This window comes from Rhinolophus sinicus, chromosome 1 (genome assembly GCF_057876585.1).
Source record: "Rhinolophus sinicus isolate RSI-liver-muscle chromosome 1, RSI-T2T, whole genome shotgun sequence".
In the NCBI taxonomy this organism is placed as follows: Eukaryota; Metazoa; Chordata; class Mammalia; order Chiroptera; family Rhinolophidae; genus Rhinolophus; species Rhinolophus sinicus.
The window spans coordinates 5,817,365-5,840,368 of record NC_142501.1 but is presented as its reverse complement, the minus strand read 5'-3'; the positions used below and the strand labels follow the sequence as shown (position 1 = coordinate 5,840,368).

The window sequence follows — 23,004 nt, the reverse complement described above, 5'->3', positions numbered from 1 at the left end:
GCTTGAGCCTTTCCAAGGCGGGTTTGGAGCAGGGAGAGCGGGGATAGAGGAGGGGAGAGAAGAAACACTAAGACTGATTCTGAGCAGGACCACCCTCACCATCACCTTCGAGAGATGCTGTCAGGCTGGTATTACCACACCCATTTCACAGATGGGGAGCCTGAGGCTCAGAAGGTCATTCAACTACCATAAGAAGATGCAGGGCTGCCAGCCATGGCTGGATGACTCCGAACCCATATTCTGCCCACTCCTTTACAGGGTCAGGCAGCTCAGTTAGTCCTCAGCTGGCCTCTGCCTGGCGTCTTGCAGTCACTACTTCTGCTCAAGCAAGATCCACACGGCTAACATACGTCCCTGAAAAATGAGAGACGCGTCCCGCATCAAATGAGGCCGTCGATTTTAATTAATTTCAGACTTTGTATGTTTCTGGCAATTATTTGTAACAAGGTTTACAGAGGGCATTTAAAATTAATTGCAATTTTTATCTAGAAATCAATGCTTATTTTTTTAAGTGGCTCATTAGGGGTGAGTATGTATTACAGGAGCAGCAGGTTCTATGTCAGAAAGGAAGCACCTGGGCTGGAGGAGAACCAATGTCCACACTGCGACCAAGAGACCAAAGCCAGCAGAATCATGGGACGAAGCTCCAGTGGACAAGACAAAACCCTGACCTGGACCGAGCCAAGGCAAACTAGGGGGGAGTCTAGTTAATGACCTCAAATGGGAAAAGAGAGCTGAGCACCTATTGCTTCCAGCCTCAGCTGCTGGCTCTCAGGGATGTCAAGCTGTCGGGGCCACGTGGCTTGGGGGAGTGGTGCTGACGCAGGGAGAGGCTGCAGACAAAGGCCCCCCCCCAGTATGGAAACCAGAGCGGAGACTGTAAGGACGGGCTCGCCACCTTACATGGGCAGAGCAGCCTGCAAGGGCTGGGACCTGGGGCACGCAACTCCGTCCTACCAACACACCACACCCGAGGGCAGGTAATGAGGCTTGCTCGATTATCTTTTGTACTTCCTGTGTTTGTTTAAAAAAACTTTTTAAAGAAATAAGTTTTAAGACTCAACCTAAGAAAAATCAATGCAGAAGAACAGAAATGTCTAAGTACCAAGGACATAAAATGTAAGTGAAACAGTCTAATATCACAGACGATTTTATACCCTCTTCCCTCCTTTTCACCTTTACATAAAGATGTCACATGATCAAAATCGAGTGCAGTCCTCTGAATGGTGATAAAACCACTAATATTTGCACAGGCCTTTATAGCTTGTAAAGATTATTCTCCCATGCTACAGGCAGGAAAACTGAGGTTTAGGGGCTTCCACACCTTACCCAAGTGTGCAAAGTAAATGATCTGAGGAGCTGGACCTGGCCCCTCTTTCATGCCCGAGTCTCCACAATCTTTCCCTGAGTTGAGCAAGGAGTGACAACCATCACCACCGCCATCACCACCATCACTGTCATTTCCATCCCCACCATCCCCACCCCCATCACCACCACCATCCCCACCTCCGCCGCCACCATCTCCATCATTACTGCCACTCTGATCCAACCCAGATGAACCCAGAGGTGTGGTGGGAAGCTGACCTAGCCCTTGGGGCAGGAGCAGGATCTTGTTCGGGAGAAAAGGGTAATCCACGCAGTAGAGCTGCGCTGGGGAAAGGTCTGGTGGTGCGAAGGGGTTTAGAATGTCTGGGAAATGGTCGATGGTTCCGTGTCTGACATCAGGCCATAGAAGTGATCTAAGGCCAGATAACGAAAGGCCTGTCTATCAATTACCAAGAAGTTTTGAATCTTCTTCCTCAAGTCACTGGCTTCCAGACTGTGTTCCCTGGAGTCCCAGGGGCCAGTGTTCCCGCAGTCAGGGGCAGAGGGCGGGTTGTTTGGTGGGGACCAGGCTCCAGCCCAGCCGTCAGCAGGGCAGCCCTTCTGTCTGACTCAGGCCTGGGCCAGAGGCTAGGACAGCGCTGGAAGGTATCGCTGTGGGCAGTGGGGTGGGTGGGTGGGAGGCAGGGAGCTCGTTTTTAATCACAGAGAAGTAACATAAAGGCTGAACTTTAGGAAGCAGTAGTAACAGTGTGGAGGACAGACACTGAGGCAAAGAGAGCAGTTAGGCAACTATAGGGATAGGCCACGGAAGAGCTGCTGAGAGGTGAGCTAGAAAAGCAGAGGCAGGAAGTGAGAGAAATGTTTAGGTGGTGAAAGTGGCAAGATGATGGTGGTGAGCTGGGGGCAGAGGGGCCAGTGGGAACCCGAGGGAAATGATGTCTCGGAATCTCGGCATCGGAAGAAAACGGCCTGGCCAGAGACATAAGAGAAGTCGCTTCTCCTGAGACCCCACCATGCACCAGGCTCCGTCCGAGCTCCGAACACCACCATTTGACCTCACACTTCCAGTTCTACGAGGAAGTGCTCACATTATCTCCACCTCACAGGTAAGTAGGCAGAAGTGGAAGGATGGTCAATAACTTGCTCAGTGTTGCAGGACTAACAAGGGCCAGAGGTGGGATCTGAGAGCTGAAACCAGAGCTGTTCAGAGCCAAGGTTTAGAGCAAGCCACCTCCCTGTCCTCTGGCCTCCCGGAGCACGGGCGGCTGCCATCTCTGGTCATCGTGCCCTATCCCCAGACTCTACATAACTGCTCTCCATGGTGATGGGGAGCTCCCTGAGGACAGACACTGAGGCTTATTAGTTCTTAATTCTATGGAGCTCCCTCCCCCCAACACACACACTGCATGGACCATAAAGGTCTCTCCCAGTGGGTGGACGGATGGATGAAAGGATGGACTGATGGACCTCAGGACAAGGGCGACAACTCTGAAGCCCAGTTGTCCAGGCCTAGAATGGACTTGCGGTGGAGGCAGCGAGCTCCCTGTCACAGGAAGGCCTCAACCAGGGGGTGATGTCGAGGGAATTCCCGGAGGACTGGGTCAGCGTCTTTCAAACTTATTTGGGAAGCAGAGCCTGGAGATAACAGCTTTGTAGAACACCATGAACTACTGACACATTTCATTCCATCCAGGAAAAACTTTATGGTGCAAAATATAACTGCAGTTATGTGCATGCAAAACCACATAAAAACAAAAGAACAAAGTCCTCCCATGTCTTAAAAATAACCGTAAATTTCTTCTGCTACTTCTTTTGTCTGCTACTTCTCATGTCATTTTGTCCTCTGCTAGAGCCCAACACCAAAAGTTTAAGAAATACCCAGGCCAGGAAAAGAAGTTTAATTGAGAGAGGACTGTAGCTTGCAACAAATTGCAAATTTTAGCCAGTTGGAAAATGATTACACTGTTGAGATGGGCAGTGTTGGACCTCAACCTGGCCTAAGCCGTGAGGCCACAGCTCAGGAACACAGTTTGAAGAAACAGTTCAAGAGCCATGCCATTAGCAGACTTTGGAGCACCTTTCGATAATGACATTCCTGAACCGCGGACTCAAGGAATGAGTGGGAAGTGGCCGTGGCATGGCACTGGGCGACAAAGGCTCTGGGAGGCTGCGTCCCACTCCACCTGGTCGCCCCACTCTGGCTTTTTACTCACGGGGGCCTTGGACGAGACCCACTAGCCCTCAGGCCTCGGCCCTTCCACCCGTGAAATGAGACGTTCCGACGGGTTAACGTTTGTAGCAGCGCCTGATACACCGAGACGCTCCTGTACAGATGTTAGTTTTAATGAGTGAGACGACCCCGGAGAATCAGCCTTGTACCTACGCTGACTAATCATCGTAAGAGGGAAAAAAAGGAAAATGAATCACTTACTGTAAAGTGTGGACAGACCACAACCAGGCTACCCTTTTAACGTCTGTGTTTTTAACGCCAAGGCAAGTCTCCAGAGAGAGGAATCCTTGAGGACACGTGCACGGCCCTTCGTGCCCACAGAAGCGGCCAACAGCCTTCATGGCGCTTCCATGCCCACATCCCCAGGGCAGAGATGTGCCAGGGGCTGGGAAGCCAGAGGAGATGGCGATGTCAAAACTACGGACCCCTGGGTCCAACAGAAGGTGGCCATCCTTGGACTATCTCCCCACGAGCTGGCCCAGGCAGCCCTCAGACTCCTCTCCACATGGGTTTGTCTAGGATGAAAAGCAAAAGTCCAATCTAGCAATTGGGTACAGACCCCAAATAACCGAAAGAAAGGACTCAGACAGACAGACTTGCCACCATGCTCACGGCGGCACTACTCACAGTAGCCAAAACGTCCACTGACAGATGAGGGACAAACACAATGTGGTCCATCCAATGGACTACGTAAGATTCGGCCTCACAGAGGATGAAGCACTGTCACCTGCCATGACATGGACGAACCGTGAGGACATCACGCTCAGTGAAATAAGTCAGAACAGGACAAATCCTGGAGGATTCCACTTCTATGAGGGACCCAGGAGGAGTCAGCTTCATAGACAGAAAGAAGGGTGGTCGCCAGGGGCTGGGGGAGGGGGTGGGGAGCGTGTGTAACTGACACAGTATCAGTTCGGGATGAGACGGTGGTGTTTGCACAGTATTGTGACTGTACTTTTAACAGCACTGAGTCGTTCACTGGAAAATGGTTAAGATAGTAAACTTTACGTCATGTGTATTTTACCACAATAAAAAACTCTGACCACTCATACCCCAACACATCATAGACCTGTGATGTGTTAACAAGAAGAAACAGGCAGAAGCCCACTAACTGCCCGCGGAGGCGAGTTCTGTACACTTCGGAAGGAGAGCTGTGTCGGCCAGAGGTGGGACCGGGTGCGGGTCCCTTTTCCTGAGCCTGTCGAGGCCTACGAGTCGCGAGGCAAAGCCCCACCTGCCCAGCTCTCTGGGCTGTCCCCAGGGTGCCGTCCAGGATGGGTCGGGACAGGCTCAGCGACCATCCAGAGCCCTGCAGCCGGGCTCCATTCGGGCACAGGCGCGGGCACGCCTCGGACATCAGCGCTCCGGATGCCAGCCTTTGTGCAGAGGGTTCAGTGAAAGGGAGGAAGCCATGCAGGCCGATGCCCCTCCTGCTTTTTCATTTCACCCTCACAGTTACCCTATGCAGTGGACACTGAAGGCTCATCCCATTTCACAGATGCAGAAACTGACTCAGAAAGATCAAAGTCTCACCCCCCAGGGCCCTGGGGACCAGCGAGGATTCTGCTTCTCCACGCTCAGGCCGACAGGGATAACCCCAACCCGGCCCGCCCCGGCCTGAGACGCTGAGGACCACGTGACATGGAGCACAGCGGGGACCTGGGTGAACCCCGAAAGCTGTAGGAAACAGGTGGGAAGGTGGATGCTCTCAGAGCCTACATGATTGGCGTCCCCAGGCTGGGGCTGGCAGCATGCTGGCCCTGCTGCAGGGACCAGCTGCCTGGGCAGGCCAGGGGTCCACCTTCAGCTGATATACAGACAGTGCAGGGGCTCAGGACTCAGGCCAGCCTGGGTTCACATTTCAGTACCAGGGCTAAGCTGTTGGATGAGTAATTGTACCCTCTGAGCCTGTTTCCTGCCATGTAAATTGGAGATAGGAGCAGAACTCAGCATTGTTAGAAATGAAGGGGTGGGGCGCAGCACACACTCACCTGTCACAGGGAAGTGCTGCCAGGATGGACAGCAGCCCAGAGAGGAAGTGGACCAGCCTCCTGGTCAACCAGGAGGACAGGCCGCGGCCACCAGATAGCAATTCCAAACACACACACACACACACACACACACGGCAATCTGCAGTTTACAAACCTGCCTCCCCACAGGTCTAGGAGGCAAGGTCCTTTATTATGGCCATTTGACAGATGTGAAAATTAAGGCCCGTGAGGATGAGTGACTTGTGCCAAATCATGGAGCGCCTGGGAGGTGCGAGCCAGGAAGAGTGGCCTCTGCCTCCAGCAGAGGGGCTCCCCGGTTCCTGCGGGGCAAACGGAGGCTGTATGTGCCACCCAGCAGGTGCCCACTCTTCCTGACCACCTATTTTGTTCTCAAGCGTCCTTTCCCCACTCCTGAATGAGAACAAATCAGGGTGGAACCACCGGCTGGCTGGTTTTCAGAGCTGCACATGCAAATTCGTGTCAAACTCTACTTCTGGTGAGCCACCAAATGATGCACCCTAGATTTTCTGGCATTGTCCTGATTGCAAACAAACCAGAAAACACGGCCACCCCACCACTGCCGACGGAGCACGGTTTCAGCACCTTCTCCGTCTCAGCTCTTGGCTGTAGGAAACGGGTGGGAAGGTGAATGCTCTCAGAGCCTACGAAACGCCTGGCCCTGGCTTAGCATCGAGCATCTGCCACCTATGTGACCCCAAACCACAGTCTGAGGTGTGACGAGCTTCCATTGGCCGATGTAGGAAGCTGAATCGTGTCCCCCCAAAACCTCAGAATGGGACCTTATTTGGAAATTGGGGCTTTGCAGATGTAATTCAAATTGAGGTCGTACTGGATTAGGGCGGGTCCTACATCCAATGACAGTGTTCTTATAAGGGAAGAGACACAGACACACAGGGAAGACGGCCACGTGAAGATAGGCGGAGACAGAGCCTTGAGTAGTCTGGCCACAACCCAAGGAGCCTGAAGCCACCGGAATCTGGGAGCGGCAGGCAGGGCCCTCCCCAGAGCCACTGGAGGGAGCTCAGCGCTGCCAACACCTTCACTTTGGACTTCTAGCCTCCCCACGTGTGAGAGAACAAATGTCTGTTGTTTAAAAGCCACCAGTGTGGGGTCATCTGTTACAGCAGCCACAGGACACAAACTCAGCCGACAAAAAAGTTAAGGCTCAGAGAAGCCAGGTGCCTGGCCGAGGTCCCCGAGCTCACCGCGCGCGCGGTCGGGCCGCAAGGGTCTCGCCCCACAGCCCCCGCTCTCGTTCCTCTTCTGTGCTGCTCACCCACCCCCATGGCCACTTCATCTAGAACACGCTCCCACCCCCACTTACAGCTGCTGATTGCGATGAAAGATCTGCCAACGTCCCTACTGCCACCGTATCCAGATCAGTGTCATGCAGGAAAGGAGTCCAGATAAAAATACCCAAACCCAGGGAGCGCTGGGAAGGGAACAAGGCGGCCTGCGGTGCCGGCATCTGAACTCGTGGGCAGCCCAGCTCCAGGAGAGCCGCCCGCCCACCTTCCAGGCCCCAACCGCGGTCCCCTCCAGGCCAGCCCCTGCCAGCCAGTAGGGTCCCTGGCTCCCAGCACTGTGTGTGCCTTTTTCATCAACTAAACAAAGCAAAGAGATGCAAATACAGCCTTGGGAAAGCAGGGTCGGTACATTCCTCCGTCCACCACCAAAGAAAGCGAATCGGGGGAGCTGGGGGGGATAAATTACTGGCCAGTCCAGCTGCACCAGGATGTAATAAAATGTGTTGCTAAGATACAAGTGCCACAGAAGTTCATTAAAGGACACTTTAAACCAGGCTGCCACACTCTTCTCCCTTTACAGGCTGCTTATTTGGTACCGTCCCTCGTGTTTATAATTAGATCCGCAATATGAGACCCGGGCCGCATTCACGCCCACTCAGCAGAACCCGTTAATAAAATAACTTCAACAAGGCACCGACTTTGGTCCCAGCGCGGGGGATGGGGGCGGTGGGGCTGTTTTCTTTACAGACACATCTCTGAGCCCCACTCACTTATCGAAATGAGAGATGAATGCTCCTGAACACCCTCGGCGGCCCTCTAGCCACACAACTGACAGTTTGCCCCCAACAGGAGTTGGGGTGTCCAGGACCTCAGGCTCCCAGTCAGAGGCGCTTGTCACCTTCAAGTCCTGAGGCTGTGGAATCTGAGTACTCAGGCTGTGACTGAGTCGGTCCCCCCGTACTTAGATGGTGAATGGGGACTCAGAGGTGAAGCAGGAAGGATATGACTAGATTACAACCCAGTGTGATGGAGCTGTGAAGGCCACTGGCCCACAGGAGGGACATCAGACCCCGTGGGCCAGAGCAGGGCGACTGCCCTCCTCAGCTGGGCCTGGACAGCGAAGAGGAAGGAGCCAGGTGTCGAGGGCGGGGGAGGGAACTCAGAAGGGCCATCAGAGGGCCTGCACTGGAGCAGACACGTGGGATGTGGCCTGCAGGAGTGTCCCCTGGGGCGGGCAGCATTCAGGAAAGGCCTTCGAGCACGGCCCATAGCTAAGCCTCAGGAGCTGTCACCTAAGCACGGGTTTCTGGCTTCTCTTGAAAAATCAAAGGAGCCAGGGGCACAGGCCCCCCAGCCACGTGAGGACGGCTGGTGCTGGGCCACACTGCCCTCCGCTGTGGGGCATGGTGTTCCCAGGACCACTTGTCGGCCGTTCTGAGCATTAGTCAGAGCTGCTCGCAGTGATGAAATCCTTGAAGAGCCTTCGCATTTCTGAACCAGAGTCTGAGCTCAGGGAGAACCAGCTGGCCTCCCATCCCACTGCCGCTGGTGGGGCTTCGCCTCCACTGGCCAGGTGCGAATTGGTGGGCACAGGTCTTGGAACTACCAGTGTTATCCTCGGACAGCTCTCACTTTCAGGGCACCCTCCAGACTGGAAGCTAAAGTCGGCCTTCCGGTAACTTCCAGCTTCTAGCCAACAGTCTGCCCCCTTACACAGTACGGCCAGGGTCAGTCATGCTGGAGAGGACAGTCTCCCCGCCTCCCCATCCCACTGGTTCTCCTCCCTCAACTCGCCTGTCACTCACTCTCTGCTGGCCGCACTGGCCTCCACTGGAAACGCCAGGCAGGCCCTACCTCAGGGCCTTTGCACAGGCTGTTCCCTCTGTCTAGAACAGTCTTCCTGCAAAGTCCCAGGGCTCACTCCTCCAACCTCTGCAGACCTTTGCTCCAATGTTGCCTTCTGGACCCCCCTATTTAAAACAGCCACCATACACACACACACACACACACACACACACACACACCTTACTCTGCTCTACTTTTTGTCAGAGCACCTTCTAACCTATTCTGTAATTCGTTTTTTGTTCGCTATTACCTGTCTCCCCCTCTAAGACTGTGAGCACGTCCCAAGGGCCTATTCTGTCCACTGCTGTGTCCCCAGCACCGAGTACAGCGCTGGCATAAAGTGGGCACACAGTAGGCATGTGCTGAATGGTACAGCTCTATAACCAGCAGTGACTGCTGGTGCCCTCACCGTCTGAGCGCCCTCTTCTGGACACACGCGAGCTGTCAAAGCCCGTGGGCACACCCAGGAGAAAGGGCTTGAGACACAGGGAGCTCTGCCACCTTGTTCCCTTCCAGTCCCCTACGCTGAATACCCGGGGAGCCCCACAGGCCAGCTCCTGCTTTAAGACACTGGCCACGGGCGGCTGCTTGCATCCGCCTCTGGATGTGCCCTTTTACCAGCCCCTGCAGCTGGGACTGCGTCCACAATGACACCCGTAACTCTGTTTTGTCACCTCGCCTGTCAAACCAGGACAAGCCCTTCCTTGGAGGGACCTTCTTGAGCACGTGTCCCCCCAGCAGAAGCAACAGGGATAAGGATGTGGGCGATGGGGGAAAGAGAACTCGGCATGCGGCGGGACTGCCAAAGTATAGTTTGAGAAGTAACCCCTGCGTTTGTCTGTGGTGCATTTATTACCCCAGAGACACATTCATCACGGAGAAGAGCTGGTGCCGTTGATTGTGCGAAGTGCTGCTGTCACTTCGCAACCTGCATCTCAGACTCAATCCTGGATCACAGTCTCTAATATGTATATATTTTTAATTGCATTTTCAAGTTCATTTACATGTGCAGATTGGCTTTCCGCCTGAATGACATCAAAGAGAAACACATCTCCCTCTCTTGCTCTCGCCCCTGCCCATCCCTGCCTTTCTCTCTTTCCTGGAGCAAAAAGCCTTTCCCCAAACTGATGACAGCATCACTCCTGGGCAGCCTGCTGGCGACCCCCAGGGAGGACCCAACAGACCCCCACCTGCCATTTCCAGTAATTTTCTGCCACCTCCACTCAGAAGATTAAAAGGCAGTCATCACTGCCCCTAAAGATGACCCTCCCCCTAATTACCACCTTTTAGCACCTTTTCTATTTTGGAGGGTGACTCCGGCACCCCATGTGTAGACTGAGAGCAGAAACGCATGCAGGCAGGCGGAATGACAAACAGCCCCTGCTCTTTCTGCACTGTCTCCCTGAAATGTACATACACCTAGAGATCTACAGTCAATTTGATTTCGTAAGTTTCCTAAGATGGGCAGTTCCAGAATGCAGTGGGGCCTGCCAAAGTTGCTTGTCCTTTCCTTGTGCAAATCGGAAGTCCACAGCTCTGAAAGCCTCACAGCTGCTCTGAAAACCACTAGGGTGCTGCCCCAGGGTCCCTTCTTGGTGGCCCTGTTGCCACATGAGGACATTTAGTGCAGGACTTCAGCAGCACGTTCCACACAGCGGACGCCCTTCTGGGCAGTGGCTTCTGAAAGAAAACGCTTGCGAACAGAATTTAATTGCTTAAACAAAACAACAGGCTTCTTGTGTGGCTGTGGTGTGTGGTCAGGAGACTGGAGTCCCGTGGGCTCCTGGGGTTTCCTGGGTGTCGTCCCCGTCCCCCACTCAGGGCCATCATTTCCCACCTGTAAGAAGGGAGTTTGGCAAAGGTGCCCTGAAAACACCCCAAGCCTCTCATGTGTTATCCTTTAAGCCACCAGGCCAAGTCTGGGGGACATACACCCTCACTTTCCACCGAATCCCAGGTTTAGGGCCCAACCCCAGCTGTGGACACACCAGTCCATGGAGAGAAAAAGCAACGCAGAGGTTTCCGTCCCGTCAGAAAGCTACAGGTGCTGGTCTACCCGTTCACGGCAAAATGTCTCTGGGGCACGGCCAGCTTTCTGTTTCTCGTATTACTGTTAATAAAGTAATACTGACAACAGCTCCCCTCCAACTCAGCTGCCTGCTGTTTGTCGGGAATCACGCCCGGCTCGTGGGGCACGCCTTCTCACGAATGCTCAGGACAACCCACCCTGGGCAGCAGCATTCTCCCACCTTGAGATAAGCCATCTCCCCCTCCTCCATCACATGGGAGCTGAGAGTTCCACTCAATGCTGGACCAAAAAAAATTTTAAATTCCCGATGGATATTCTTCCTTCTGCTGTGTTTTAACCAGACCAACACAGGTGCCAAGCAAAAAAGAAGTGTAGCCTATCTGAGACCGTGAGGGACGCCGGCCGTGGGCAGCAGAGGCTGTAACCAGAACGAAGCTGCATCAGCAATTTCTCACTGCACGCTGGAAACCGTGCCTACCAAACAATAAGTAACTGCCAATGAAAAACAATCTTAAGGATGCATACTGGTTTCCTTTGGAGAACAGCGGCCACTTCAAAGCGAGAGTATGTCTCCACCTTAAAGTGTAAAATAGCAACAACTATAAGAACAAGAGCGGCAACTGTGCCAGAGGGGGCTCAGGCCAAGGTGGGCTGGTGGACGCAGGACTCTTCACGGAATGGCGGGAGGAATTGGCTTTAGGGTCCCTGAAAACCTCCCACCTACCGCTGGCTCGGCTCCTACACTGCAGAGACCCCAGCCCGCATGCAGCCAGCTGCACACTCCCCACCCCGGTGCCAGCCAGCAGGCAGCCTTCTGGAAGATGCAGAAACTGGATGCAGACCCAGACCTCCTCCAGAGTTCTAGGACTTTCGACTTCAGAGTGAAAGTCCCACTCAGTGTCACGGACCAGCTATCCATCTGCCAGTGATCGTCTCTGACACACTGACTCCACTGACTTTCTTCTGGTCGCATGCCCTGGAGTTACAAGACACACCGAAGTTTTGATATCCACGGTTTAAAGTGTTGTCATCTCTCGCCCACACTCAGTGTAGGGGTTAAGATCATGAAGCCACAGCGGCCCAGCTGTGTGACATCAACAAGCCACTGAACCTCTCTGGGCTTCAGCTACCTCCTGAATAAAACGGGAATTAAGAGCAGGCTTTCTCCGCAGGTCTGTGTGAGTGCTGAGTGATGAGGTCTGTGGCGGGCATTAGAAGGGGCCTGGGGTTAGTGTCAGACAGGAGAGCTGAGGGAGAACAGACACTGTCCAAGTCCCACTTGATGAGGACATACTATGGGCCCAGAGCTTAAGGTCTCTGTCATTTCATGCTCCCAGCGCCCTTCATATTGTCTCCCAAGCACGTACCACGTGCCAGCACTCTGCCACCTGACTGGCGATACAGTTATTCCCGTTTCTAAAAGCCTTCTTAGTATCACTCTCCTGGAAGGGAAATCAAATCCAGGTTCCTTTCCCTTAAACACTGCAAATTGCAAACAGTGGAGGGAAGATGCCGTGTGGTCATGCTACGCCCTCCTCTGGAGACCTGACTCTCTTGCAAGGCCAGAGGTTGAGCCAACAGACACCCCCCAAATGAGCTTCCTTTGTCCCCCACCCCGAGTGACCAGCGTGTGCAGAGACAACACTGCTCTGTGTCAAGAGCCCCCCGCTGAAGAGTGACCGATCGCGCTTCCTCAGGCTGGCGGGCTGCGGCGGCCAGGTACCATCGGCTCACACAGGTGAAACAGACACAGGACCGACATGACTCGGTTCCTGAACAGACAAAGGCGTTGGAGGAAACACTTGCTAGATGACAGGGCTAATCAGTGTGGCCAGCAGCTCTAATGAGGCGTCGTGGGACGACCGAAATTATTATCAGAGTCATCCCATTGAAAGAATTCAAAGTTAATTGAAATCGACTGTACAGCTCCAACAGCAGGTATTTTAAGATGCTAAAATATCAAAGTGAGCTCCTTGGACTGGAAGGAGAAGATGGCAGTCACTGTCCACCTCTACCAGGAGTGACGAGCAACGGGCTGCCCGAAAAGGGGGCCAGCTGCAGCTCCCCCAGGGCAGAGCAGCGCCCGACACAGAGACCACAATTCTCTCCAAACCTACCCCTTCACTTTGCAGTTTCGATGCTCTTTCACGTCTATTACCTGATTTCATCTCAACAACGTGGTGAGCTAGGTCTTATTACCACACCCGCTTTCAGGTGGGAACCGGAGCTCGTCGAGGCAAAAGGACTTGTTTGGCACCACTCAGGGGTGCAGGGAGGTGGGATGTCCAGCTTGGTACTGTGGCTTTAGGACATCACGTTATCCTCCAGCAGGAGGAGACAAGGCAGGGGCGAAACAGAGGGCACCCTCGTGCTGGTCCCCGGCTTCTGACTTTGGGATGTCGCCCTTCTCTGACCTGTCCAGCAGGGAGGACTCACCTGCCCAGCCTGACCCAAGTCCTGGGGCTGTCCTGACAATCAAATAAAAAGACGTGCCTCAGGGAGGTGAAGGAACAGACCCACTGAAGGGTATCGGAGCTACAGGCCACCGAGGCGCTGTGTGTGCAGTTTGTTTCCACGTTCCTGGACAGGCGTAGACGTCACCTCCTCGGAGCGATCCTCACACGCCCCATCACAGCACATCACCCCATCTGCAGCCGGGATGAACCTGGTGGTGACACATCTCATGCAGATACCTCACTGGGCCCCACGGGACGGGGAACTGTGATAACCTGCCCCCCCCCCCAACTTTATGTGACAATGTTTGCAAGCGGAGACCAAGGGAAAGCACTCTGTAAGTGTAAAGCCTTATAAAAGCAGATGCCACCGTCACTCACATACACCCAGTACCTGGCAGGAACTCGTTCAATGTTTGTGGAATTAAACTGAGCTGTCCCCAAGAGTTGTCCATAGTCCAATGTCAGGCGCAAAAAGTAAGTTTTGGAACCGTATGTTTAGTGCATCCGCTAGGCATGTTTATCCGTGTGATAGATGTTTGTGTTTGCACAGAACATGCCCTGTGGACACACCTCAAAACCACAAACTGGGGGGAGGGGCAGGAAGAAGGGGGGTGTTTACGTTTTACGAGTTTCAAGTCTACACTGAATTTTTTCCCCAAGAAGAATATATTTCTGTTGCAATAAAAACTTTTTTAAAAGTAGAATTCTTCTTTGTCTCCTAAACGTTACAGAAATGATGGAAAGACTGCCGATCACCACTTTCCTCAGTTAGACTTTGCGTTAGCAGAAGAATGGTAGTTATTTTTCTTACTTCAAAAACAGATCCTGTCATTTTAGTAACATAACCCTGGACAAATTATTAAGCAATTTTATGTATGTTATGTAAACTTGATATTTATTGGTATATATCAGTACATTATATACTTTATAGTCAAACTGAAATCAATAATAAAAGTGCAACCAATACATATAAACATGTGTATATGTACACGCACACCTTTCCTTAAACCAACTGAGTAGAGCTGCCCACTGGGTCAGCTTCTGGAGGCTTCCAGAGTGCCCTCCCCCCTTACTTCTCAGCTCCAAGAAGCCCTGGCGAAGGCAGAAGGTGGAGGGTCAACATGTGGCCCCTGCTGTCCCAGCCTGTTATGTGCTGGTCACCCAGGGCTATGGGTCCAGCCGCCTCCCAGCCTCCTCTCCCACGTCATACATGGGCCCGCCGTCCCTGCAAGGGCCTCTCCATGCAGGTGACAAACATCTATGGAGCTCATCCGGCCGGGCCAAGCAGGGAGGGACCTCAGGTCTCCTTCATGCTCCTGCCTCCTCATCTGCCCTCGGCCCTGTCCTATGTCATCCTGACTCTTGCTCATAAAATCCAGGCCCTTCACCCCGCCATCAGCCCCAGCCTGCCTCCGCTGCTGTCTCCTGATCTCGCGCGCGGTTTTTCTACAGAAACCCACCGGCACCTCCAGTTTCCTCAGGCCATCTCCCCTTAGTGGGCTTGGCCACCAGCTCCTCCTGCCCACAACCCCTGGTGTCCTCGAGGACCCCTCTCCCGAACTCCTCCAGGAAGCCGTCCTCCATCTCCAGGCCAGATGTGACCCAGGGGCTCCCACAGCAAGACTGTCACAGAACTTTTCTGAAATTTCCTTGAAACACGGTTCTCTATGCCTCACTGTATTGTGAGGTTTCCAAGGGCAGGGAGCTGCTGGTCTCATTCATCCGTGTGTCCTCTCATTTCAAACATACAATTTTTAAAAATCTACCATTTATTGCATGCCTCCTACAAGCTGGGGATTCTGCCAGGATGGTTAAGTACGTCACTGCTAAGGCATCTTTCTACAAAGTTAGTAATAAGCATTCCGCCCCTCGGAAGCACTGCTCTGAGAATCCAGGGGGAGGGGGAAAGCAGACACAGCCCCGCCCCTCATGGTGCTTACAGTCTAGCACAGCAGACGTGAGAGGGCTGGGACAGCCATGGCAAGCACTCTCGAGAGGGGCGCGGAGAAGCTGCCGGAACGCCACCCAGGGGCTGCACTGCCAGATGCACAAGTGAGGCGGAGGGCACCCCAGCAGAGGCCCCCCCTCCCATGGGACCTCACGTTATCCTCCAGAAACTCATACCACCTGCACCTACAGAGCTGTGGACCTCAGGTTTCATCTGAGAGCAGTAGAAAACCGCTGGCAGGTCTCAGCAAGGGAGCGCCGTGATGCCGGGCAGCTTGGAAGGTAGGTACACTGGTGGAGAACGTAGCAGAGGGGGCCGGGGTGAAGGCAGGACACTGTTCACAGCAGCCAAATGGTGGGCACAACCAAGTGTCCCCCAGCCGGTGACTGGAGACAGAATGTGGTCTCGCCAGACTGTGGAACAGCACTCAGACATAAGGAATGAAGTACTGACACAGGCTACAGCTTGGGTGAACCTGGAAACATGACGCTCAGCCAAAGAGGCCAGTCATATAAGACCACCTATCACATGATTTCATTCATAGGAAAGTCCAGAATAGGCGACTCTATGGGGACAGAAAATAAATGAGTGGTAGCTCAGGGCTGGGATGGGCGGGGAGAGGGGAAGGGGGGGGGGAACTGATACAAAGAGTTTCTTTTTCAGATAAAAATGTTCTAAAATTGATGGCAGTGATGGTTGCAAATATCTGTGAATATACCAAAAAAAACCCCACTAAGTTGTATACTTTAGTGGGTAAATTATATGATATGAGAATTGTATCTCAAGCTGAGCCTTTGGTTTTCTTAAGTGATGACGATGAGGGGGGGCTCAGGGTGGTGGAAGGACGAAGGGGAAGAGGGAGCCTAGGAATATGGTTCAGATAAAAGTGTGGGCCCAGGAGACTGGCTGTGCAAGGGGCAGCGATGTGGGGGGGCAGGCGCTGCGGTCTCGGTCCCACGGTCTGTCCCACAGAGCATGAAATGCGGAGCTTTAGGAGATGGCATTGGTTTTCTCTTTAACACATAATGACGACTGTTTTAAGAATGACAACTTGAACTCCAGGTCAGGAAGATTAAAATGTATCCTCCTGGATGACAGCAGACTTGGGAAGAGAACTTGGCAAACAGAACCTACTGGCACTACTGTGTGCAAGGCAAGCAGTCGGGGAGCCTTCGGAATGAATCCACCTTGCACTCTCGCTTGGGGGACACTTCAGAGGAGGAATCCCGCTGGTGTCCAGCGTGGCCAGTGACTCGCAGTGAAGACATGATTCAGCACCGGACGTGTGCCACATACATAAGACCTCTCAAGAAGACATATTTTTATTGCTGTACTTGAGGACAGCCCCTTGGAATCCAGAGTCCATCAAATCAACAAATGGAGCAGAGCGCAAGGCCCCCAGTCCACCTCCACGGTCTCGGTGTCTGTCTGTCTGTCTCTCTCTGCCACACCAGCATGGACTGCAGCTTGCACAGCAGGCTCTTCTCACTCTATGGTGAAGCTGAACTTACCTGAAGTTCAGGTCTGGAGATGCCCACTGTATGTGGCATCCAAATGTTGTGCTGAGAACTCCAAAGGGGGGGGGGAACACCCTCCAGTGTTTATGATGGGTCTGTTATTTACACAGAAGTGCTTGTTGCTTGACAATTTAGATAAAAATGTTACTGCCTCTCTGCGTGTGCTGCAAATTCATGGCATAAAACCACTGGAGCAACTAATGGAGTCTTCACACATCATATCTCGTTAAAGAAGAGGGGTCCTGGCTCCACCGGAATCACAACCCAACAGCTGGGTGCAGCCACACCTGGGAACTCTGCCTGGCCGCTTCGGCTGGGTCACAACTCAGCTCTGACCAACTCGCCACACCTCCTTCTTTTTTCAAAGGAAAAATAGGAACTCTGGTTTTCAAATAGCAAGGTCCCATGGAAGCTGGTTTCCTGTTTATCCCCTAGTCCACCAATGGCAGGAGAAATATTGGGGTGTTATAAAGAACCTGTAGGTCTCTACTTCGGACCAACAACCAACCTATTTACTTCTAGGAGTCCTCAGTAAACAGGTTTAAACACTTGTCCATGCTTCTAGAAGTAACTGAAAAAATCCCAGTGCCAAGGGCATGAATGGGAAATTGATGGCTGTACACCAAAAGATATTACTCGGCTGCTACTGTATTTCTAACAGATGTGGCTAATGGGGTCATGTGTTCATTTCACTCTAGTTCATCATCCACATGTGCACTTTTAATTGAAACTTAACCTTTACATCCCATATTCCAAGCGCAAGAACACATCTCTGTAGGTGCAGGTGGTATGAGTTTCTCCCTAAGCAAATCTATAAATGAACACTACCTTTAATTTTATGTTGAGTTGAAAAAAAACTCTGAAATACTGCCTTTTGCATCCCTGATCCTGCATTTCAGCTCCTCTCCTGGGCAGGTTCTGGGTGACCCAGCAGAGCCCCGCTGCCTCCTCTTCAAGACCTGGGATGTGGTCCGGAATCACCTCCAAGAGCTAGTTCACCGACCTTTCCCCAGCCAAGCTGCCAATCACCACCAAACTCTCCCAAGGAGAGATGAGTAAATGTTAAGTCTACCCAACTCATTTCATAGGTAACCTCTGAAAGATATCACCTCCCGAGCTTGGGAGAGACAAGGCAGCTTTATTAGCATGCTGCAGCTCGGCCTCAGCCCCCTCCCCTCCCTCTTTTATGAGCCCTTGTTATATAAAATGCCACAAAGAGAAAAGGGAAAACAACATACTTACAGTTACAAACACAAGTTCCTATGGCCAGGCCAAGCCCTGGCTGCTTACCAGATGTTATTTTTAGTCATTTAAAGAGAAACATTTCGAAAAGGCTGGAGAACAAAAGTTTTCCTTGTTGTCTTTCTTTTTAAACACACTCTCACACACAAAAAGATGGAGGTACATTCCCTTCGCAAGCATCCTTCCCCGATTCAAATTTAAAAGCAGAGGCAGCCTGGAGTCGGACAGCTCCTTCCCGAGGCTGCACAGCAGTCTTCAAACAGGATTTTCCAAGGTTTCTCTCAGCCTCATCTAAATTCCGGCATGACAGATAATAAATAGCTACTCATTTACTATCATCATAAAAATTTAAACAGCCTTGAAATAGTTGCTACAATACAGAAGAAATGATCAAATCTAAGCTTTGAAAAGCCACTCCGAACAGTAAAACTATTGCTACATAGAAGCACACACATAAAGAGACATTGTTGCAATAAAAGCTGCGGGATTACTGGATTCTCTCTCTCTCTCTTTTAAATCTTCTACTTGGAGCATAAGAGTCAACAACTTGCCGTTTTGCACAGTGAAAAAAGGGCTTAGGAACCCTCAGCTATCACACTGAACCCGATTTGGTGTTTTTTTTTTTTTTTTAAGGAAAGTATCTGATTTGATTCTACACAGTGATTAAATATCTTTGTGCTCAGCTGAGAAGGGTTTCCAACCCCTCCCCCTCCAAAAATGGCATCAAAGCAATCAAAATGGTAATGCCGGGCCTGGGTCCCCTCCCCCCGCGAACTCCCCGACTTCGACGGGGCCGCGCGCCGGGCCCCCCTCCGGCGGGAATGGAAGCTTCCACTCCAGGATGGGGGCGTGGGCCACGCGGGCGCGCGCGGCCGGGGAGGGGGCCGCAGCACCGGCAGAAAGGGGTTAATGCATTCGTCCCAACCCTCCCGTCCAGCCCCGCGCCCCCGACCAGGCGCAGACCCGCGGGAACAGCCATCTTTCTTTCCGCAACCCAGACCCCCTCCTTTTCCGCACGCCCCCTCCCAGCACTTTTCAACTTTAAAGACTCGAAATGAACGCCCGGCCTCCGACTTCTCCCTCTCCAGGGTCGCCGCCACCGCCGCCAGCTCGTCCACATTTCCCACCCCCACCACCAAAAATTCCTCGGAGGAGGGGCCCTCCGATCCCGCCGCCCGGGCCAGGAGTTGGAGGAAGGAGGGGACCTGCTCAGCAGCCGAGCTGGGGGCGGGGGCGGGGGCGGGCGCTGTCCAAGTTTGGTGCTGACGACTGAGGCCGGCATTCCTAAGGAAGCGCGATCGATGACCAGGGGGCGCAGCGGGCGGGGGCGGGCCCGCAGCGCGGGCGGAGGGAGGGGAGAGGGCAGCCGAGAGGGGCGCCAGCGCCCCCGCCCCCGCCCGCCTCGGAGCCCCGAGAGCGCCATTGGCTGCGCTGCTCAAAGTTCTCGGCTCCGGGCGGCGCGGGGAAGGGGCGGGAGTGCGTGTGCAGGGAGGGGGAGCGGAGGGGGAGGGGCGCGAGGGGCGGGGAGGAAGGGGGCGGGGGCGCGCAGCCGGCCGCGCTCCGGCGGCATCTGTTCGTGGTGCTGAAACCCCGAGCGCGGAGCTCAGCGCAACTAAGTCACAATGGACAACTTTTCCTCCCCGAGGGGCCCAGAGGGGGTCGGCGGTCATGTCCCCCACCGCGAGGAGCTTCTCGTGGGTCCCAATCTACACCTGATGCCCGCAGACCAAAGTTGGGGCAGAACTGGGGGGTCCCGGGGGCTCCTTTCTTTTGTTCCCGAGAGCTGGCGTCAGGTTCCAAGAATAAAAAGTGATGCTGGAGAAGTGAGGGGAGGGGGAGCCCAGAGGAACTGTTCTGTAAATAAGATCTGCGATGGAACCCAGAAATCGCTTCCAAGTAGTTTGGTGTCCAGGCCCGAATTATCGCCCCCTTGACCCCCACCCTCACACCAGCATGAAGTGGGGGCAGCGAATTGGGAGAAATGCCCACATTCCAAAAACATGTCCACCAACTCAAAATGGACGCCGGGCGGCTCGCCGCCTTTTAAGTGCAGCTTCGATCTTTCGGCCACTGCGCTCTCCCCCCTCGGCCTCCAAGAACCCAGCTCTTTCTTTCCAGAAAAGGGGGGAGGCGGGTAACTTTAAGGATGACACACGGAGTCCTTTGGGAGTCTGCGCGCGCGGCGCCGAGGCCGGCACTTTCTAGGGTGCTGCCAAAGTGCCCCGCCACCCCTCTCCCCACCTCGGCAGGGGAGTGGGTACAGGCTCCAGCTCGCTTACTTGTTTGTCGCTGAGCGCGGCGATCCGCGGCTGCCTTTCGTGGAGCTGCTTCTTGAGGTCGCCGTTCTGCGGAAACACGAAGGAGCGGGCTCAGGCAGGCCGCCCGGGGGGTCGGGTGCGCCCAGAGCCCCGCGGGCCGCAACCCCCCGCCCCGCAGCCCGTGGGCCCGGCCGGCCGCAGTGCGCCCCAAGTTCCTCGGCCGCGTTCCGCACGCGCGGCGGTCGGCTAGTGCCGCGCGGGGCCGCTTACCTGTGGCTGCCGCCTCATCGGGGCAGCTCGCGGGGCGGGGCGGGGGCCGAGGCCACCCGGCGGCGCGCCCCGAGCCGTGCAAGTTTGCAGGCCGGGGTGCGTGTGCGAATGAGTGTGAATGTGAGTGTGTGCCAGGGGAGGGGGGAGGAACAAAGAGCCAAGTAAACACGGCGAGTCCGTGTCGAGCAAAGCTCATAAATATTCAAGTCGCGTCCTAATCTCCCCAACACACACACGCGCACGCCGCAATACCGCTCGGGCTCCGGCCGCTACGCCGCTGCAAGCCGAGCAACAATCACCAAAACTACTTTTGCAAACTGTGCAGGATTGCAAAGAGGTGGGGGCCGCAGGGGGCCGCGCGCACACTCTCACACACCCTGGGGCAAGCTCAAGAAGGGGCCCCCTCCCAGCACCCTCAGTGTGCAGACCCAGTGTCCAGAAACAGAAGACGCCGGGCTCGGGTCCCACGGGTCCCGACCGCCCCCCCCCCCGCAAAAATAACTGTGAAGGATTGCACAAGAGGAGGGTAGAGGGGGAGCCCAAAAGGGAGTCCTGCACGTACCCATTTCTCCCACCCCTGGGGCCGGCTCAAAGAAGGAGCCCCCTCCCCTCCAGGCACCTCCAGTCAAGCAGAACCTGCGACAAGGAGCAGGACGCCGGACTCCGGTCCCTGGAGCCCCCACCCCGGCCTGGGGCCCCGGGCCGCCTACCTGGTGGCGCGCGAGTTCCACGGCGAGCGCCTCGGGCCGGCTCTGAAGCTCCATCCCAGCAACTTGGGTACCACTTTGCGCTCACTTTGGCCCCGGCTCCCGGGAAGTTGCGCGGCTCCGCCGGGGCGAGAGCGGGCGGGGGTGGACCGGGCCTCCCCGGAGGGGGAACAGGAGCCCCCTCCCCCACGACCCAAAAGGATGGGGGGAGTCTGGAGAAGAGGAAGAAAGGCTGCCGGGAGCCGCGGCGACGAGCCCGCGGCCACCCCAACTCCTCAGGATGCCCGGCAAGTTGCGCCGGGTCCCCGGGCTGCCGGCGCCTCCGGGCGCATGGCCCCCCGGCGCCGGGAGCCCCGCGCAGCCCCGCGCAGGCCGGCGAGCGCCCGCCCCGCCACCGCCTGCGCGAGCCGCGGGCCGGCAGGGACTATATTTCCTCCGGCGCGCGCGCCTGGATCTCACTGGGCCGCGGCAAAGTTGTGCCTCGGCCCGATGCTAATTCGGCAGTGCCCGGATGGAGCAAGCCGGGGCGGCAGGGGGCGGCGCCGGAGCCGGTCGCCCGCCCCGCCCCATCCCCCCGCCCCGCCCGCGCGTGCGCATTGCCGCCCAAAACAGAACAAAAGTGGAGGCGCGGAGGGGTGCAAACTCGCCGGCCGGTGGCTTGGGGCGCTCGCCGGGGTACCACTCTGGTGGGGCGCTCCGAGTGGGGTACCCGTGATCCTCTTTTTCGCCCCCCCCAGCCAAACCCGAGGATAACGGGGTGCCCCCACCCCCCTCTTTGGGGCACCCAGCCTAGGGCCATGGTTAAAGATACTTACCGGGGGGAGGAAAAATGTCCATTTTATGTTTCTGTTCTCTGCTCTCGCCGATCCCTCTTTTCCCTGCTCCCTCTTCCCCTGCTTCTGTCGTCTCCCTCTCCTACTTTATTTAAATTGTCTTCCATCCTCTCCTGCCTTCCTGTACACTAGCGCTGTGACTTGGGAGATGAAATTAGTCATGTCGCCAGATTCCCCACCGCCTGATGGCCACCGTGTTGTTTAAACAGTATGAAAATTGATCTCTTGACTGTTCCTTTAATGATTTTTTTTTTTACACTCACAATTAAACTCTCAACAGATGTCACTGGACTTTTTAAGACTGTTGTTAAAAATCGTAAACATGCCGGGTCAATGTGACTTAAAACAATTATAACTTCAGCTGCAGAGATCACATTTCAGAACTCCCAGGCCCGCGCAGCTGGGAGGTTAATGTCTCCTAGTCGATATTACTGTCATGGAGTTACCATCGTCAATTACCGCCGGAATGTTTTGTGGCCTATCAGTAGCGTCCTGGTATGTTTGAAAGGCGCTGGGGAGAAATGGTGCAAACAGACTTCAAAGTAAACGTTTAAACTGATACATCACTATAACCTCTCATTCCTCCACAGCACAAAGAATATCCCAGGCACACGCAATCAAGAAGTGCTCCTTTCAACATATACCAACATGCCACAAATTACATCTAGGGTCAGCAGAAGGTGTTGGAATTTTTTTCAGCGGGGGACCGGTGTTGTTCTGGCCTCCGTTAAGGCTTTTGCCACAAGTGACTTGTGTTGTCTTTGGGCCCCCAAAACACCGGGGGCCTCTCATCCCTGACCCTTTCGGAAGCACTCAGTTTGGGATCACTGGTTAACTCGTGTGCTTTGTTATCCAACGCAAAACTAACACATATTCATTTTAAGTGGTCCTGTTCCATTCGGTCTAGCATCCACCAGGGAAATGCAGAATTCACCAAATGCAGAACAAAAAGGCTGATTCTGGGTGCCCTGAGGAGGCTCTGGCTCCTTCCTCTCTGGGTTCAGCTCAGTGGTGTCCAGCTCAGGGTGGTGTCCCCCTGTTTAGTGCCTCTGCTGGCCTGAACACCAGCCTGGTAGAGTGGACT

At 54.4% G+C, this 23,004-nt stretch overlaps 1 protein-coding gene across 3 annotated transcripts in view; it reads right to left on the bottom strand.

Moving 5' to 3' along the window:
- PHF21B (PHD finger protein 21B) overlaps positions 1 to 21,587 on the bottom strand; it is an 83,380-nt gene extending 61,793 nt beyond the window's left edge. The window contains exons 1-2 of one of the 3 annotated variants that reach the window (XM_074326536.2): positions 21,091 to 21,587; positions 20,132 to 20,197 (exon numbers count right to left, since the gene is read on the bottom strand). In XM_074326536.2, the coding sequence (XP_074182637.1) occupies positions 20,132 to 20,197; positions 21,091 to 21,144 (120 nt within the window). In that variant the 5' untranslated portion in view covers positions 21,145 to 21,587. Of the gene's footprint in view, positions 1 to 6,892; positions 7,041 to 20,131; positions 20,198 to 20,380; positions 20,568 to 21,090 lie in introns of those variants that run through there. The other 2 variants (XM_074326537.2, XM_074326535.2) reach the window with 2 other exon arrangements.
- Between the last annotated feature and the right edge of the window lie 1,417 nt (positions 21,588 to 23,004).